Source organism: Opisthorchis viverrini (genome assembly GCF_000715545.1).
Source record: "Opisthorchis viverrini unplaced genomic scaffold opera_v5_517, whole genome shotgun sequence".
In the NCBI taxonomy this organism is placed as follows: domain Eukaryota; kingdom Metazoa; phylum Platyhelminthes; class Trematoda; order Opisthorchiida; family Opisthorchiidae; genus Opisthorchis; species Opisthorchis viverrini.
The window spans coordinates 33,016-51,613 of NW_008752173.1; the positions used below are offsets into that span (position 1 = coordinate 33,016).

An 18,598-nucleotide genomic window follows, 5' to 3' on the forward strand; every position below is an offset into this window, starting at 1 on the left:
AATTTCTAGTTCGTCTAGTTATACCAAAATACGTGTCGAACATAATTCTCAGATTTTGCTTCGGTATTGGAACAGTTCATCATGCCTGCCAAAACGGAACCATTAAATGTTAATCCAAATGCGCGAAATGCAGACGATTATTCGTGACGGTTCAACATATGGTGTCTTACAAAATCCCATATTGAAGATAAGAAACTCACGACGTATTCTGCTGGCAAGGAAGCGTACACGGTGATATTCTGATTCCCCAAACGATGGCTCCTACAATGCACTGAAGAAAAAAGTTCTTCAGCACTTAAAATCGATTAACTTGGTAGCAGCCGAAAGAGCTTGGTTCAATATTTTGAGCCGCTCCAATTCGCAATCGGTTCGTGATCTCGTATTGCAGCTGCCGACAAAAGCACCCAATGTGACTGCGCTGCCCATTTTGTAGGCCAACTATGTGATAGGCTGACTGCCGCCATTCAACAGCACGGATTACAGCAGAAGCCGACACTTCATCCAGATAATAAAATTTCAAAATATTCGGAAAATATGTGAGCAGTGAGAGGTAGTGAAGCGTGTAACGAAGCTTGATGAATAAGTGTTGTTATACTACTACGAATGAAATAATTCCAGGATGCAAATGACAACAAATTCAAACCTCGAACGAATTCTCTTGCCCCAAATCACTTCACAGTTCTTAACTCTCATTCGGTGGTTCAAAATTTTTGGGAAGTGTAATCTTGAGGACGAAGACATTCCAGATATTCACGTCCTTACAGACAAGCGAAATGTTTTATCTCCGGCAAAAACGGTGCACACCCAACATATGTGTAAGTTTAAAAAGTGGGTGTTGAGACACCCCTAGTTGGCGTCAATACCAGTGGTCAACTGATAACGGCACACATGCTATTTCGAATAATAATGAATCTTTCGTAGCTGATCTTATTTGAAGAACACCATCTGCAAAGAATATAAATTAATCACTCAGATGTTGTACCGTGCCACCCAAACAATTACGAGGGTTGAGAGCCTGCCCAATTTTAGACACGAGCAGGCGAAATGCCAGGGTTGGGCCTGAACCGCTAACCATCCTACCAGTAAATTCGTGCCTCAACCAGTGAGCTATCTCGATCTCTCTGGAGAAAAGGCCCTCCCACCAATATCGAACATCTGCTATTTTCACCATGATTTATGTTGTAAATCTAAAATCTTGAGAGGGGGACTAGACCGGAGTGCATTAATCGCTTCTTTCGTTTTCGTAACACGGCCAGTCCGGGCAAGACACGATATGTTATGTTTCATGCGCTTTGCTCAACCTTATATCTCCTATTGTGGGAGGCAAAAGCCATCTTTTATGTTAGTTAACCTGCAGCCCATGGAAACAAAATGCCAATTCATATTAAGCTTGTCCCGGGAATTTCGGATGGGTCAAATATCATGCTCCTGCATACGGTGTTCTGGATATCCTCGGGAGCGGCCACGTATAGGTGATTTATCTCAGGGACACAAATAATACCACGAGTAATTCGCGCACCGAGATGAATGAACCACCTCGTCATTTCGTCATTGAACATAATTCTCAAACTTAGTTTAGCTTACAATCCAGTTAACCTAGACCAGTATATAAGAAGGATTACTTTGAGTCGTGTTGAGTAATCCGTGAAGACGTAGTTACTGTGCGAATCAGACTCTTTTATCTATCATAGAGGTTCGATACGTGAAAGTAACCCTAGGATGATCGGAACCCACTCAGATCCTAAAACTCAAAAAAAATCTGCATAGAAAAGCCCGCAAGCATCAGGGTCAGTCAATAATTTAATCAATTTGGCAAAAACCGACGAGAGTTAATGCGCGCCACAGAAGCACGACCAGATGTGATCAGCTTTCAGGCATCTCACGGAAGTACGCCCATCAGACTACCTGTATTATTGCCAGAAAGTGCTCTTTGAAAAGCGCGGACCCGTTGTAACTTTTCCGCTAGCACGCACTCGGCGGTCTGGAATAAGGGTGTTGTGTATGCTTTATGGCACCAGGCACAAGAGTGGAAAAACAATAACAGTGACATTCATTTTCTTCTCATCTGAAATTTATCCAAAGACGAGGTGTAGCTGAGGATTTTGTTTTCTGTAGTCCACATTTTACATAAACACTTCCGTCGGAGTCTATATGTTAACAGCTCTTGTCAACCACAGAAGTACCGTCCAGTTCGGAATGATTTTGTACGTTAGTACCAAGATAGATATCCGTGGAACCTGTGAATCAACTGCCACGCAGCATATACACGGTGGCTTGATCCGTCTTTGATTTATTCGTCTGCGATTTTCTATCAACCCTGCTTCAAATGAATAGGGGAGTGTACGCCTATCAAATGAAACCTAAAATGTGAGGCCTGCAGTGATTTGCTGAATGTTTTTCAGCATCCTTATGGGTAGCAGGTTTTCAGGCATCTTACGGAAGTACGCCCATCAGATTACCTGTATTATTGCCAGAAAGTGCTCTTTGAAAAGCGCGGACCCGTTGTAACTTTTCCGCTAGCACGCACTCGGCGGTCTGGAATACGGGTGTTGTGTATGCTTTATGGCACCAGGCACAAGAGTGGAAAAACAATAACAGTGACATTCATTTTCTTCTCATCTGAAATTTATCCAAAGACGAGGTGTAGCTGAGGATTTTGTTTTCTGTAGTCCACATTTTACATAAACACTTCCGTCGGAGTCTATATGTTAACAGCTCTTGTCAACCACAGAAGTACCGTCCAGTTCGGAATGATTTTGTACGTTAGTACCAAGATAGATATCCGTGGAACCTGTGAATCAACTGCCACGCAGCATATACACGGTGGCTTGATCCGTCTTTGATTTATTCGTCTGCGATTTTCTATCAACCCTGCTTCAAATGAATAGAGGAGTGTACGCCTATCAAATGAAACCTAAAATGTGAGGCCTGCAGTGAGTTGCTGAATGTTTTTCAGCATCCCTATGGGTAGCAGGTCATTTCGAGAATAGTTGTGCAGATTTTGTTGTGTAACAACCGATTGCCCAACTGGCCTGTTTTGTCGCCTGGCGTTTTATTGGTCAGTTCCTAAGCAGGTATCCTTCCTCCGTTGGTAATCGGTCTGTCCGTTGTGCTGAGTTCTGTGCGGTACCGCGCATCCGGTGTATCACCCATTTCTACTTTGGAGTACCTGGATAATGATTCTGGACTAGATACATCTTCCTTGGAGTCGCTCGTGCATGAACATCAGCCAGTTGATGAATGTGTTAAGAGAGCAACTGCCCAAAACAGACAATTCCAGGAGAGTCGTCACCAGTCTGATTGTCAGACAAAATAAGTTATTCCCAACGACCTTATCTAATGTACGTTGAAGTTTCAAAGCGCTGTATGAGAACATATCCAAATCGATGAAACCAAGTTTGATAATGCGTCTCTATCAAGGCTATAGTGATCACGAGAAACACTGAAATTTGAGCAGTGTGATTGAGTCGACAGACGACACAAAACTGTTCTACCTGTGTCGGCCGACTGGCCTAATTTTGATCGTCCTGTGCACTTAATATGCACTGGTAAGTCATATATGTGGAGGCGTCTTGATGAGTCCACAAGTGCGTCTGGTAAGTCATATATGTGGAGGCGTCTTCATGAGTCCACAAAACCTGAGAATCCCGACGGTTTCAACTGAAAGCTTTTGGTTTTTACCGAACGAACTTTGGACGGCTAGCTTGATGGAAAAAACACAACTCATGTTTCGCGACCATGGCAAAACACGATACGGAACAGCTGCAATTCATCTTATTTTGGCAAAAGCAGGCAACAAAGGGCGTGTGCGTTAGGAACAGATGTTACGGACATAGTCGATGAGAGTTTCAGCCTCGTATCCGGCTTTGCACAGCTCCATTAACTGAGGTGAATGCAAGGCTACCTCGTGGACCTGAAGACAGATAGATAGCAAGATGTCAGTGAGAAAGTCAGTCTAATCAAGGAAGCGAAAGATTCACCACTAAATGAAAGACTTAGGATCCTACAATTTGAGCTTAGGTTTGTACTAATGACTGAGAGTGCACTCAAACGAACAGGAAGGTGTGTTCACACAAGATTCCTCCTAACGTCCACCAATAGCCTCCAGTATTCTCGTAAGAACCTGGTCATTATGCTAAACAGTGGGGAAGATTGTCAATGGGGCACCATGAATATCAAGTGGATATTGGGTCCACGATTGAAACTGGTATTTGTGAAAGGGGTTAGTAAGTATCGATATATCGGAATTCTGGACAGCTCGAAACGTTTTGATATCAACTCGCACGATGCTAGCAAAGAATACGCGAAAATTTCCAGCTACGTAGCAGATGACTGAGCTGTGTTAACTCTACGAAACAAAATACGTAGTAAAACTATGAACGGTTTCGCCCGTCTTGAGGCTCATCGAGTAGTCGCAGTCAACTTGAACCCGACAGATTTTGTCGAATGCTCCTGCTTTTAAACGAATTTGGTTTTGAAATGGGACACGAGTGATCCGCCAATGATGTTTCGCTTCCACTGAATGAACATCTAGAACACAAGGCTGATTGCATCTCATGAAGTGCGCCTACCTGATGATGAATACATTCTCGTGCCCCGAATCCATCAACACGTCACTTCCTCGATCAAAACCATAATCCGATGGCACAAATATTTGGGAAATGTTAGTCTTGTGGACGAACTTATTCCAGTTATTCATGAAAAGAAAGTGTGTCGCTTAACTTCTCACCCAAATACTGACGTGAATGCATTATCTGAAGATATTTCTACTGTTTATCTATCTGTTTCATCCCAAACTTCGTCACAATTTTTTCAAAAAGGTTGATATCCGCTTCTAGTCAAAATCATGGCTTTATTGTTGATACTGGTAGGGTTGGGTCCATTGTTCCACAATCAGATCTAACTGCATTCTACCCCAGTGCCGTGATAGTGCCTACAGATGTTAACATTCGTGGTATCACTGAACACTCCTTACCTCTAGTTGGCAGTTGCACGATCCCTGTGAGATTACCCAAAAGTTCCCCTATCGATTGTATTTTTTTGATTTCAACGTCGGGATCGTCAAATAACGGATTTAAAATTCTACGCTCACTGCAAACCAGTATCAGCTTACCGACTTCTGTGAATGAGAATGAAATCAAACAACTGATTCTCAAGTTTCCTAAGCCTACAGGTGGCAGGCAAACACCCAGGAGGCGAATCGTTCCGTTTGGCTTACACGAACCTGTTCGTCAAACACTCCAGCGAGTTCACGCCGACTACTGTGGTCCTTTTCTCGGCAAATACTATACTTTGGTCGTTATTGACGCACATTCACTTATGCCTGAAAGTTTTTTTGACTAAGTCTGTAAGTGCGGAATTCACCCGGCATGCATTGGGGAAAGTGTTCAGCCGTGAATGTGTACCAACTGTTTTGGTCACTGGCAACGGCACACACTTCACTGCAAACATCCTGGGGGAATGTTTGGAGGGTCTTGCTGTCGGCATCTGTTCACGCAACATCCCCAGTCGAATGGACTTGCTGAAAAGTTTGTTCGAACACTTAAGTCTGACATTATTTCACACTATCCTACTACTTTTGTGGAATTGGACCATGGGATTGATAATTTTCTCATGCAATACAGAAACGCCGTTCATTCTGTTACTGAGAAAGGTCTCGCACTTCTATGCAAATTTCGTTCGTTGCGTACAAGTCCTGACTCTGCCTAAACGGCTGTTGTTACATTTTTCAAGGGTAATGAATTACGGCCTGCCACAGGAATAATACTCTCATCAATTGGCAAACGAATGGTCACAATTCTCGATTTGGAAGTTCGCTCTTGTCATCGGAGACACATTGACCGGGTTGAGGTGAATACCTGACGTCAGTCTGTTAGCGGCACTCCTGCTGTTTCATATACCAATGAGTCCTTTATAGATGATCTTATGGTATCTGAAAATAACGTATCTGAAGAACACACAACCTTTGAAGAGTCTGAAGTTTCCATTCCAAGAAGATCCGAAAGATTGCGGTCAATACCACCACTGGACTATAAACATCCACACGCTCATTCAAGGTGTGGCGGATGTGATGAACATGACTGATACTCTACTTATTGCTTTGTTCATTATTCTCTTGTTCAATTATTCCATATGCTGTATATTTTCGCCAATCCGAATACATACGTGCTGGTTGTTACGCTGCGATTGATTTTGAATTTCTAGTTCGTCTGGATATACCGATATACGTACAATAATAAATTCTCACACAAAACGCTGTCATTAGATCAAATTGTATGAAAACAGACGAACCAGTAGGAGGCCGGCACTTTTAACTGGACTTACTCTGTACAGATTGGTTTTGTCGATTCCAAAAATAATGGACGATTCTTGGAATCAACAATGGCATTCTTTTCAGGCAGGTGTGACACTGACAAAGTTTTTTTAAGGGTTTGTCCTTGATCAATTCTAAATAGTGAAATTACTTGCAGAATTTCTTCTCTAAGAAAGCACTGTAGAAGAGCACAGCGCCACTGGCCCAGAGGGTCGAACCCTAGCGAGTCACAAGGTGCAAATGCTGGGAATCCGTGGCTCTTCAAGCGAAATACTTGCAGGTAGAATCGAACGAGTTTTGTAAAAATGGGCTGCTCTCGTTGATCAAAAAGCGGGATGTTTACCATCCTATACAGAATAACCAGAATTTGAGTCCACAGATTTTTGAAGGTGGTTGTTAAAACATTGAAACCACGATACACACTCATAGTAAGACAGCGGTATATGTATGAACGTATCCGACTACATTAGTCATGGGTATCATCTTGGGCTTGTTTTTGTACAGATTTACAGCACCTTTTGTTCCGGCATTCTGCCGGTTGTACGTCGACTTGCTCGGGAAATGTTACTTGATATTGTGCTTTTTTGAGAAACAAACCTAACCACTCCAGCTAGATTTGTTGGCCAGATCATATTTCAGTATATTCCTTGGCAGTGTTGAACACAGGGACCCTGCACAAACAGAGAAACCCTTCTTCACGACTGTCCTGTGTCACTTCCAACAGCAATCTATCACATTTTTGTGGTTGTTGTGTTATGCTGGTTGGAACTCAAATCTCAATGTGTTCAAACTGAACTAAATTCAGCTGAACTAAAGTAAAATTCAACGGAATTGAACTAAACTGAAATGAACTAAACTGAACTGAACTGAGCTGAACTGAACTGAACTGTTAGCACCAAATTTGCCCCGCAGTTTCGTTTGCTGGACGTTTAACTAAGAGCAATTTTTAGACCGAGGCTCACCTTACGTGACGTCGTGGGTGAAAACATTAGCTGGTAATGTTTGTACATTTTTGCACATCCTTTTTTCCGTGCATCACGAAGTCAACTTGCCTGCTGAATTGTGAAGCAGTGCGTCCGAAATTGATCGAATACTGCCTTGAAACACATGAGCTCATCCCTCTTGGACAAGCCCTTCAGCGACGGCTTATGGTGGGTTGTCACATCCTCGACGAAGTCACGAAACGTATTCTTGACGATGTGGCCAAGCTGAAAAAAGTGAGACAATAATTGTACGAGTTAGTAGAGAGACTATTATAGATTTCTTGCACATCTGTACGACTCTCGCTGGATTTTTGTGTGGATTCTAGAAGGCGCCGATAAAATATTGGACCGATGACGTTTACCTGCTCCAATGCATACTCAATTCCTATTCCACACCACAAAAATAGACTCATACATAAACCGGTCTTTTATCGTGCATTAAATTCCTCTGTTTAGATCAGCTGGATAAGAAAAGGAAAATACGAACCTGAAGTGCACGGTGCAGCTTTCGCCAAGCAGTTTCGTGTTCTTCCTCGGTTGCGGCCTGCATCAAGCGTCGATACCTTGATAACAAATGCGCCTGGCAGGAGGGCTTTCTATCTACAGCATTTGGCTGGAACCAAGAAAACAATTGAACAACACTTATTGTTAACAGAAGCTTTATCAATGCTGATCGGAAGAATTATTTTCATAGACTACTCGCTATTAAGAAGAAACTACACAAAATCACTCAGTTAACAGGGTAACGCAAATTGCTGGCGAAATTCATTTTCCTGTGCATCGGTTTGGAGTAAGTAGAACATCACTAAAGGTTCCATGTATTTCGCTGAAAATCCGAAACGTGTGTATTTTTATGCCGTGAACACATCCAACCAAACTCGCTGATGAAACAACGACAGCGTTGCAGAATTATAAAGCATATTGAGTTTAGCAGGTGACCATTTTTGTGCTCTTTTCATGGTCAGTTGTAAACACCTCGGTTCCGTCGGGGGGTGTAACATGAAATCCACGAATAATTTCAACCGGTTAAACACTTGTCTGTCGGACTGATAGGTTTTCAACATCAGCCCAATTATCACTGACCTGACCATGCGCAATCATCAGACGCTCCATGTGTTACATCTACGATTCGCTCGCTCCGTTGTGGTCATGCAGACTGACCGCTATTCATTCAAATGCGTGACTATCAATCTATCTATCTATCTATCTATCTATCTATCTATCTATCTATCTATCTATCTATCTATCTATCTATCTATCTATCTATCTATCTATCTATCTATCTATCTATCTATCTATCTATCTATCTATCTATCTATCTATCTATCTATCTATCTATCTATCTATCTATCTATCTATCTATCTATCTATCTATCTATCTATCTATCTATCTATCTATCTATCTATCTATCTATCTATCTATCTATCTATCTATCTATCTATCTATCTATCTATCTATCTATCCATCTATCTAACTATCTATCTATCTATCTATCTACCTGTCGATCTAGAGATTTGTAGGAAACCATATATAATGCCCTATCGGGTATCTCTTGTTTCAATCCGAAGATATTTTAATTGAGATCATTGAGTCAGCTCTCAATTGTCAGTCTCCGTCTATGTTGACTGGCACGTGACGTGTTTCGTCCACTTAAGTGACAACATCTTAAACTGTCTTTGGAATGAGAAATGGTCACTTGGTTCCTTTAAGATCCAGTGGCGTAAGTAATAACTGTTCCAATGGACAATTCAAGCTATCGAATATTGCGCATAAGACGTACTGCTATCGCCCCATCATTCCGGTGTATCAGTAGGTCATAATGACCTTGGAACTTTCCAACTGGGAGACTTCCCATCGTCTGAAAGGAACAATAAGCAGACACTTTTCAATGCATTGTCAACCAAGATAGCGTTTTGTTCCTTACAATGATGAAGCGGTACATCGTGCGACCGTCGTTTCACACTTTAATACGTGCTAGTGTTGAAAGATCATGTTGATCAATGAAGATCGGTTCCGAAACCGTCCCACAAACTTCAGACTCATCAGTCATTGATGTCCACCAAATCCCTAATATTATCACCTACGTTTGCTCGTTCAGATCCAAGTCACTCAATTACTAACCGGTAACCATCCGGTTAGTCACGAGTCAGTACTGATCAGCAGCGTGATTGGATTTCACTTTCGTCAGCACACAGCGTCACTTATCGTTCAATCACGGAGAACCATATTACGTGGCCACTTATTGACAGGATCCACGAGGAAATTTCATACGGAAACTTCAGTCCTCGTGTTGATCTATTATTCATCTGAGTTACTTGTAAACAACTCATAAAAATTTAACTTTTTTTGTACCGTAGCACAGAAACGTATGAATAATAATGTACCTCATGCCATTGCTTGGTTATCCGAAAAGCGACACTGGCTATGCTTGGATATATAGATGCCTGGACTGGCAATTTTGCTGAACTTCGTCTACGGAACCTGAAGTTCCTTATCAAGTAATTTTAACATTGACCGTCACCTTTCACAGGTAACAAAATAAAACTTCCATCTCCATAAATACACTCAGTTACATAACAATTAGACTTTTCACAAGTGACCCAAATGTATCTCTCCGTGGCATTTTGTGACTCACCATTTCACCGTATTTCATCACGTGGCTAAACATTGTAGTCCTCTTTACTCCCACGTATTGTTCCTCTAGCGTATGCGTTTTTAGGTCTTTCTGCGTGCGAGTGAGAGATAAAAATATATAGGAGCTATGTGGAGCAGGCAGATCAGCTTACGCAATTGTACGACGAATCCGCTGTAGGCAAAACATTGAAAATATCACTGGAATTAAGACACCCGCGGTATGCAAGGACATATACTGCTGATAAATTCGTCACCTCAGCGCTGCTCCTGGACACCACACATGCAGATACAACACATCTTTTGATCCCCGTCATCATCTTTATCATCATCATCATCACCATCATTCTCGAGAGCAACATTAGAGGAAAATACTGATGTTTTACTGCCATACACGCAGTATAAATTATTCGTGGTGGAAAAAGAAACAATAATGTAACAGGAAGGAAAACCTAGGGCTAGCTTACAGCAAACACCCGAAATGTCCACACATCCGATACCTAGTCAGACAATCTGGATAGAAACGAACAGCCTGAACACAATTAGAATATTGATTCATTTCGACAGATATATTGAGACGAAGGCTCCAGACAATTACTCAGGCGATCTGAACTGACAATTATAACAACAACTCCAATAACATCGATTCAAGGACAGTCACGGTGAGAATCGGGCGATATACGTCGTAGAGCGCGAATTACACTGATAGCACATCGACTTTTGCTGGTCTCTTTCATTTCACTCTGCAAGGTCCGAGGCAAACCTGTTTGGGAGGATAGTGAGAAATTTCGGACATACAAACAATGGTTTGATTATTTTGGGGCCACCGGACGGCCGTAATGCCTGAATTGCCATAAATCCTCTTCATGCATGAAAACAAAATGAAAAATGGTTTTGAGAATCAAGTGGACTACCACTGGCTGCTGAATACCACCGGATTACTCATCTATAACTGACAGGCTCATCGGCAACAGTTCTGTTAAAACTTACGAATTCCGAATCTACAATCCAGTGAAACGAGTATTCGTTCGCTAGACAAACATCGATTTCCTCGTCCATACAAAAAATAGCATGGGAACCTTCATCTTCCTTGGCTGATGTTGTCGCGTAGACTGCAGGTTGAGGGGTTCAGACAACAGACACTGTAGGTCAATATCAAAGATGTGTGAAATAGCGAGGTGAAATATCAACGAACGGATCCTGTGTCTAACAGAAATAATGAAGCTGACACAGACCTAACACACTACTCACACGGTCGCTGACATTTCATTGACAGAACATAATGCTTTTCGTGCTTCTTGCGGCGAATCAGGTAGACAGTCGTTGAATTTCCCTAAAACTCAATCAAGGCTTGAACCCAGGCTGGGCAAAACTTGCCAGACATTCTAATGAACGAGAAATTTATCTGGGTTCGGTTGGGTAAACCCGTCAAAATCAAATCAGTACGTGAATGTATAAACTCTCTGGAAAAATCCATTGACGAGAACGGTGAAAGGTAGCCACGCCACAATCATTAGTTTTGTTGTTTGATGGGTTGAAGTGTACATTTTATAAAAGACCCACCATCCATTTGAAATTTATAATGAAGTTATCCACTTGGCATTGGTGGTTGCTGCAAAACAACACCAAAATATCACAGGGGTTGTACCGGTGACACAATGATTTGCTCCACCCAGATTAAACTTGTTTTGTAGCAAAAGCGACATCATCCGGTGAAGGCTAGATTTTGTGCTATCACCGGCCAAACATATCTTGCGTAGACTCAGGAGCTACTTCCATACAAAGATCGCCAAGTGACCAAGCATAAACAAGCTTGGAAATTCGTTCTGTTTTATTGGTTAATGCTGCTTTTAAACCACATATATGATTGCAATTCCGAATTCAATTTTACAGGATCCATGCAAGAATCAGCCAGAAATTTACGCTACTTACTTCCCATATTTGAAGGAAGAATATCGCGAAACATAGAGCCAGAGTAGCAAGCATCCACGTACAGCACCAATTTGTTGAACTTTTTATTCGAATGCATGTAGGCGAGGGTATCGTTCAACTCCATCCCATACAGCTGTCGCAAGACAAGAAGAAACATTCTCGTGAGCTCGAAACGAGGCACTCGATGAGTCAGTCACCATTGATGTGAATCCCTTGATAGAAGAATGAGTGGCGTTATATCCGTACTTAGTGCAGAAAAATAGGGCTGTTGGTTGGTCGCTTGTGGCCGAACGGTTATAGGCTGCAACTACCAAGCGCACCACTGATGATTCCCAATAAGAATGGAGCAGTTGTACATTGCTTCATCGGTTTCCATCACAGACTGGTTTCTCGTAAATAACCACAAAACTCCATACTAATAAAGATTCGTGCGGTCGCTCTAGAAGCGAAAAGAAGTATGTTGTCTTGTCAGGAATAATTCGGCTGACACCTGCTTCGCATCATCCACGCCTCATGAGTGACCGTATACGACCGGCTACTTTTTCTTACGGTATCTACGTTTGCTCGGCAGTCTGCAAAACAAAACCTATGTGTCGGTGTCATTTAAAGCACATTGACTGGACCTACCAAATTTGATTTCCTAGGGATATCACTAGTGAGAGAGACGTACGAACATCGTTGCTTATGTTCCATTTTTTGGTTGATGTGCAAAACAGCTTGACTACAAACTCTCTTTTATAAAGAATTACCGATGTCATTGCACCAAAATGTTTACGTAAGCCTTTTCAAAATTTTTCGCTATGTAGCTTCCGATTAAAAAACTGCGTGCTAAAACCGTGGTTACCAAAATTAACTAAACTTACATTCTCTTCTAGGAAGGCAATATAGGAAGTCCCACCATGGCCCGAATAGAAGATGAACACGTTGTCATTAGGACCGCTGTTAGTGGGCAGAAAGGCAAAAGTGATCTCGAAGAGTAGCTTATTGGCTGGTGCACTAACGCATAGGAAAACACAAGAAAATGCCCGCGGCAATGGAAGCATAGCTAACACGTAGATCAGAATATTGTTTTGTACACGCTGCTGGATATAATCAGTAGCTAAATTATTTTCCACTAATCTGCTATTTGCATAGGCACGTGAATAAGGGGATGAAAATTCGATTTTCTGGACGTCTGTTTGTTGATTCCTATGTCTTTCAATGCACGAAGATGGTTGGAAGCAGTTTTCCACTTGAGCTAGTTTTCCCATCTTGCCGTTGAAACAGTCACACTCAGCTCTTTTAAAAACACGCTCTTGTTAGAATGATTAAATCTGCTTAATGAAATATCTTCATAATATATACACTACTAAGTAAACATTTTATGACCAAAGTGGAGCGATCCTAATTTTGAACAGGGATATCCAAGAAGTCATACGTTTTTATCTAAAACTGATCTGGAAATGTTCCGTTTGCTGGTCGTAAATCAAGATGGTGTTAAGCCGTTCTCTGCTCGTAGTGATCGGCTTGCAAATGCTTCATCACCAACCGAAGTGGAATCATGAGTGAGTGGTTGGGTTGAAAGTTACTCCATACCTGTCTGATATTATACAGCTGTGACTGGCTGAAGGGAGCATGCACTTGTCGGGGTCCAAATGGTCGAATTCGAACTTCGCTGATTTGTGGCTGGCATCACCTGAATTCGACTGCGGCTTTAAGTAGTTTTTGTCTGAAGACCTTTTGCTCATAGTTTAATTGATCGGTTACCGATTTCTAATGTGCTTCGTTCTGGTTTTCCATATTCGACTGGCTCTCACTCCGACGTCTGTATTCGGTAGTACATATTGATTGGTTGTTTCTGTTGTGCTGTTGTTGTGCTGTAGCCTGATTTTTCGAAGTTTGTTTTCTCGAATGCTCTTCCAGTTGATAAAACTTGTTTACTGTGCGGAGGAACTTATCACCTTTGGTTACCTATTTTATAGACAATCTGCTTTCCTTCTCTATCCCAACTAATTTACCGGCGGGATAGGAGAAACTAAATGTGTTGGACTTAGTATTGGAAAAGCTTTTAACCACCTTTCTGTTCATCTACTTGTTAGATCTGCTGACGAACTTGCATAAAGCGGAAAACCAAACTAGATAGTGCAAATATTGACGGAAAAAAATAACGTCGAGCTACCCTAAGATAAAGTTTTGTACAACTTTAGCCAAGTTTCAAAATACAAACGATTAGACTTACAATATGTCAATTAACGAAAATAGCTCTTTGGAATGTGCCCGACGAAATATTCTGTCTGAAAATGTGGTTTCGCAGGAAACTAGCTTGCCACAACAGGATATAGCGTCCACGAGAAACAGCGGAAACCTAATACTATAGGCGATAGCAAATAAAGTGCTACATATCTATTACCACTTGATGGCTCAACAGACAGTGTTCACAAAAACTTTTAAATCAAGAGGTTTTCTGTCAAATTGCAAACGAAAAATTCGGTTCAGGAGAGCTGGGAATATGTAGGGCAACATCCGTCGCAGGTCCATGTACGAAACACCGGTTGATCAGCAAACACGCACAAAGAGCGGGTGATTACGGATTTTGTCGCAAATGCAAAGCCAAACTGCATAAAATTGACAGGATGAGAGACTTATGGTATGCGAGCGAATAAATATTTGCCTTGTTTCCTGGCTTATCTCTGTATTCCGACGCTTCCCATTTCGTCCTGTGGTGCGGGTTAAGAAGGCGTGGGAGGAAGTTTGAAAAAGCAACTTTGACGTTACCAGCCCACATAAGCGAGACAGGTATTCTAAAAGCTTAGGGTATTATGAGTGAATAGCGATACAGACTTAAGGGACCGCCATTAACCGACAGTGGACTTGGATTTCGATCATCCAAACAACAGTGTTTATTTGCCTTGTTCAACACCGTGAGTTAAAACAATTCCTGAATCCGAGAAAACCAAGATCGGCCGACCCATGTTCCACAAGTTCGACGAGACATTTGAACAGTCACAACTGCGCATATCTGAATATTTTTGAAAATTCTGTGCAGTGCCGACTGTCTATGATTAAATAATAACCCGAAATCAGAAATGGATAAACCGTGTTTCCCGTGGAGTGAGCAAATCCTTTTGACTGACTTCTGGGAGGCTTACTGAAGGTGATTATGTACCAAGTTACTTACGAGAATACGAAACACGCATTTCGTAAATACGAAGACGGTAACATGCAAAACGAGAATCCTGGCTGTGATCAGCCAGTGCATCAACAATATCCACTTCCGCGCCAACTCACCTTTTCAGCACCTTCTTCTTGTTGTTTTCAAGTTTCTTATCGCCTTTTAATACTCTCACGAAGTTGTCTCGTGTGACATCCTAAAACGGATTAACATGCATGACCGGTTATTCCTCTGACAATGCTGTTCCCAGCACTCATTCTCTTCCCAGTAACCATCCACTTTCACCATAAGAAATAAGTGAAATCTAGGATCTGCTCCCCAACTTCATTCATTGTATTCCCGCAATGGTCACTGTTTGCTGAAAACTGAAGATTTCGGTTGTTGATATGTTTGCCAAGGATGACATTTGGATTTGCTCCCCAAGCCTAGGGTTGGTAGTTGAGTTGAACATGAATTACCCTGAAGCACTACCAAGTATACCTTATCTACCTCGGTATCTGAGGAAGGCAACATACGTACAACATACAACCTAATTGCAGTGAGTATCACACGTTATAACTCAAACTGAACCACGGTCGAACATCTCTTATCGATGATATGCTTTAGCTGGATGTGCTGTCCTGGACATGCTGCTTGTTTTGTTTGGTGCATCACTCGGGATATCACAGGATATTTTCCCGGAGAAAGCTATTCTGGCACTGTTGGTCCTCGTGCACGTTTGGTGGTTCTTTTGACAAGAACGCCAGCCTAATTGATAGGCCAAAAGCAGAAAGTTGAACTCGGGCATGCGCTGCCTGACCGTTAGCTATGACCAGTGTTATGAATAATGCTCGTTCAAATGGAGTGGACATTCTGTAATATGGTAAAACTAAATGGCATGCGCTACGGCTTGTACTGTGTTTTGATCCGCAGTGTCATTTCACTTGCATCTTTTGTTACACGGTGAACTGTTGGAGGAATTCACTTGATTGCTGCGCACCAGAACACAGACTCACATTTCCTCGGTAGTCAATTATCACACCATTGTAGACATCAACGTGGTTGTAGTCATGGAAAACTTTGCCTTTAAACGGATTTCTGGAATAAAAAATGAAATGTGGAAGTCAGTCCTCCGTCGTGTGTCATGGCAACCATGCACCTCAAAGATGATTGTGGCGAATACACGATTTGGCAATAAACGTCTTACGATTGTTACAGTCCCCTCGCAAGAACTACTTTTTATTGCTCTTAGAAGGTTTTTCTCCTCTTCGGCTGCTTTGCTCCAAATCATCATCCAGCTGATGCCCTATAGCGACATCTAGATATCAATGCTTTTCATTTCTGGCTACGGAAACGAGTACTCAAACGAGTACATATCATCATCACCATCGACATCGCCATCATCATCATCAGAATGTACTGCTTGCATCAGGGTTCTATTGCGTCTACAGCCATGAAAAGGCATCATCTCAAGGAAATTTGTTAAGACATCTGACGCTACACCCGAAACCCCATAATGGTCTGCAACTCAAATTCAACAATTATTTACATGAGAAATACGGCAAGACAATGAGTCGTGTTAAACCCAAACGACGATGCGCGTTTTCTACACTCTATTTGCTACCATATAGGGAAAATGGTAAGCGATATTTACTTGGGATTGTTTGCGACATCGTCATATGCGAAGGTAATAATATTCTCCGGTGGAACATTGTTTTCGCGCACCAATTGATACGCGTGAAAAACGTCCGCCTGAATGAGAACACAATGACAGGGTATTAAGGATTAATTGAGCAGAGTGAGGCATGGAGGCTAAAGTACTTAAGCAGGTTGTGCAGGATAATCCATACATGATGGTGTCTCATTTGTCCCTACAGAATTTGGATGCATTATCCCACGAAGGGGAAGCATGTTTCTACTCTGGAAGAACTTGTGTGGACCACAGCTCTACATTCAGTCAGGTGTCCGAACAACGACGTGCTCACCGAAGCTGTACAATCTTGGAATCCTCTGACTTCGAAAATACGTCTGAAACCGTCGTCCGCTTCTGTGTTAGGTAAATAGTCACATTGCGGCGGAACTCTGTGGCAATAAATTATTACCCACTGAATCTTAAGAATGGATACACACTCATTGATTATGCGTAACATTTTCAATAGGATTCCCATATAACCCCACGCATGTGATAGAAGAGCGGACGGACGAATTTGACCAAGATAGATTTGTATGTCTATTCCAAATACTTGATCTCACCAGGTAGTATAGATTTATCCGCTCACATTTCCTAGCAATTGCGGTGCTTTCGCCATGACAGCCAATGCTTTTGTACGTCAGTGGTTTATGTTGGGATTTCTGAGACCCGGTTTATACAGCAGGTCACTCTAGGCTACGGTACTGCGGGGCCCGTGATCGTTCCTCCAATATGTTGAAGCTACAGTGTCAGGTCAGATGATTAGTGGTGGCTGGAAAACCATCGAATTCGTGTTTTATACAACCACATACCTTCCACTCACAGGCCGTCATTTCACCATACATAACTCAACATAAAACACTAATGGGTGACGATGTCGGTTTCAGATTAACGTGAATCACACTATGCACTCAGTAACCTCGGAGTATAATAGGACCGGAGCATCGACCCTACTCAAAACAAAATATCGGTTTACGACAAGGAACTACTGACGAAAACATTGCATGTCACGAAATGTACGTTCTTTAGTGTGTTCATTAGTGTGCCCATTGCTTGTTGATCAGATGGCTGTTGATCTGTTCGCCGAGCTTGGCAATTGGCTTGCAAACGTTTCGTCACCATACGAGGAGTCATCATCGGTGCGCAGTTGGGTGATGATGATGTGTCTTCGTACGGTGACGAAACGTTTACAAGCCAATTGCCAAGCTCGGCGAACAGATCAACAGCCATCTGATTGACAACCAATAAACTCACTCGAGCTACCAATATTTTACCACATTACCATGTGTGTCCATTATTTGTGAATTCTACCCACCGCCTTTTAGGGTGAAATATCACAGCTGTGGAGAAAACTAGGTAGGACACAACTGTTTAGGGATTATTATTGCAAACGTACACTTTGAAAACCCCTTCTTCCGGGATTAAGTTGAACTTTTGAGCCTCAAACCAATAAAAAACCAACGGTAACCTACTTGATGTCGATAATTTTCCCAGGTGTTGGAACCGGCGGCCAGGACAACCCAGTTCCTTGAGGGCTGGTTGTTAAATAGGGATGACCAATTGTGGACACTGACGCCGTCCAAACATGCAACGTGGTCGATGCAGAACAGGAACGCGAGAAGGAGCGAACAACGACGCATCATATTTCGACTTACTTGAAGCTTCATGTGCCTGAAATTTTATACTGTGCGTCTCAAGTGTGGTGAACTTTGCCTTTCAAATGTATGACGATGGTGTGGAACAACTATCCACCAAAAATCTAATAGGTCTGGGGTACAAAGTTTGTGCTAATCGGTGTATGATCAACCATTTTGATCAGCTTGTTCAATGGCCGATTATTTGCACAAACTTATTCCAACAGTGTGTACGCTGGTGATTTTTGGTCTTTTTTAAGACAAATGTGGATCATTTCGTTGAG

At 42.1% G+C, this 18,598-nt stretch overlaps 1 protein-coding gene across 1 annotated transcript in view; it reads right to left on the bottom strand.

Moving 5' to 3' along the window:
• Window positions 1–3,811: 3,811 nt before the first annotated feature.
• The window catches only part of T265_11509 (hypothetical protein), a gene marked incomplete at both ends in the record, with an annotated part of 44,261 nt that continues 29,474 nt past the window's right edge, over window positions 3,812–18,598 (bottom strand). Inside the window, 9 exons of the mRNA XM_009178182.1 lie at window positions 3,812–3,913; window positions 7,408–7,521; window positions 7,784–7,909; window positions 9,078–9,155; window positions 9,933–10,022; window positions 10,919–11,040; window positions 11,861–11,993; window positions 15,139–15,207; window positions 16,007–16,088. Coding sequence (XP_009176446.1) covers window positions 3,812–3,913; window positions 7,408–7,521; window positions 7,784–7,909; window positions 9,078–9,155; window positions 9,933–10,022; window positions 10,919–11,040; window positions 11,861–11,993; window positions 15,139–15,207; window positions 16,007–16,088 — 916 coding nt within the window. The remainder of the gene's footprint in view (window positions 3,914–7,407; window positions 7,522–7,783; window positions 7,910–9,077; window positions 9,156–9,932; window positions 10,023–10,918; window positions 11,041–11,860; window positions 11,994–15,138; window positions 15,208–16,006; window positions 16,089–18,598) is intronic.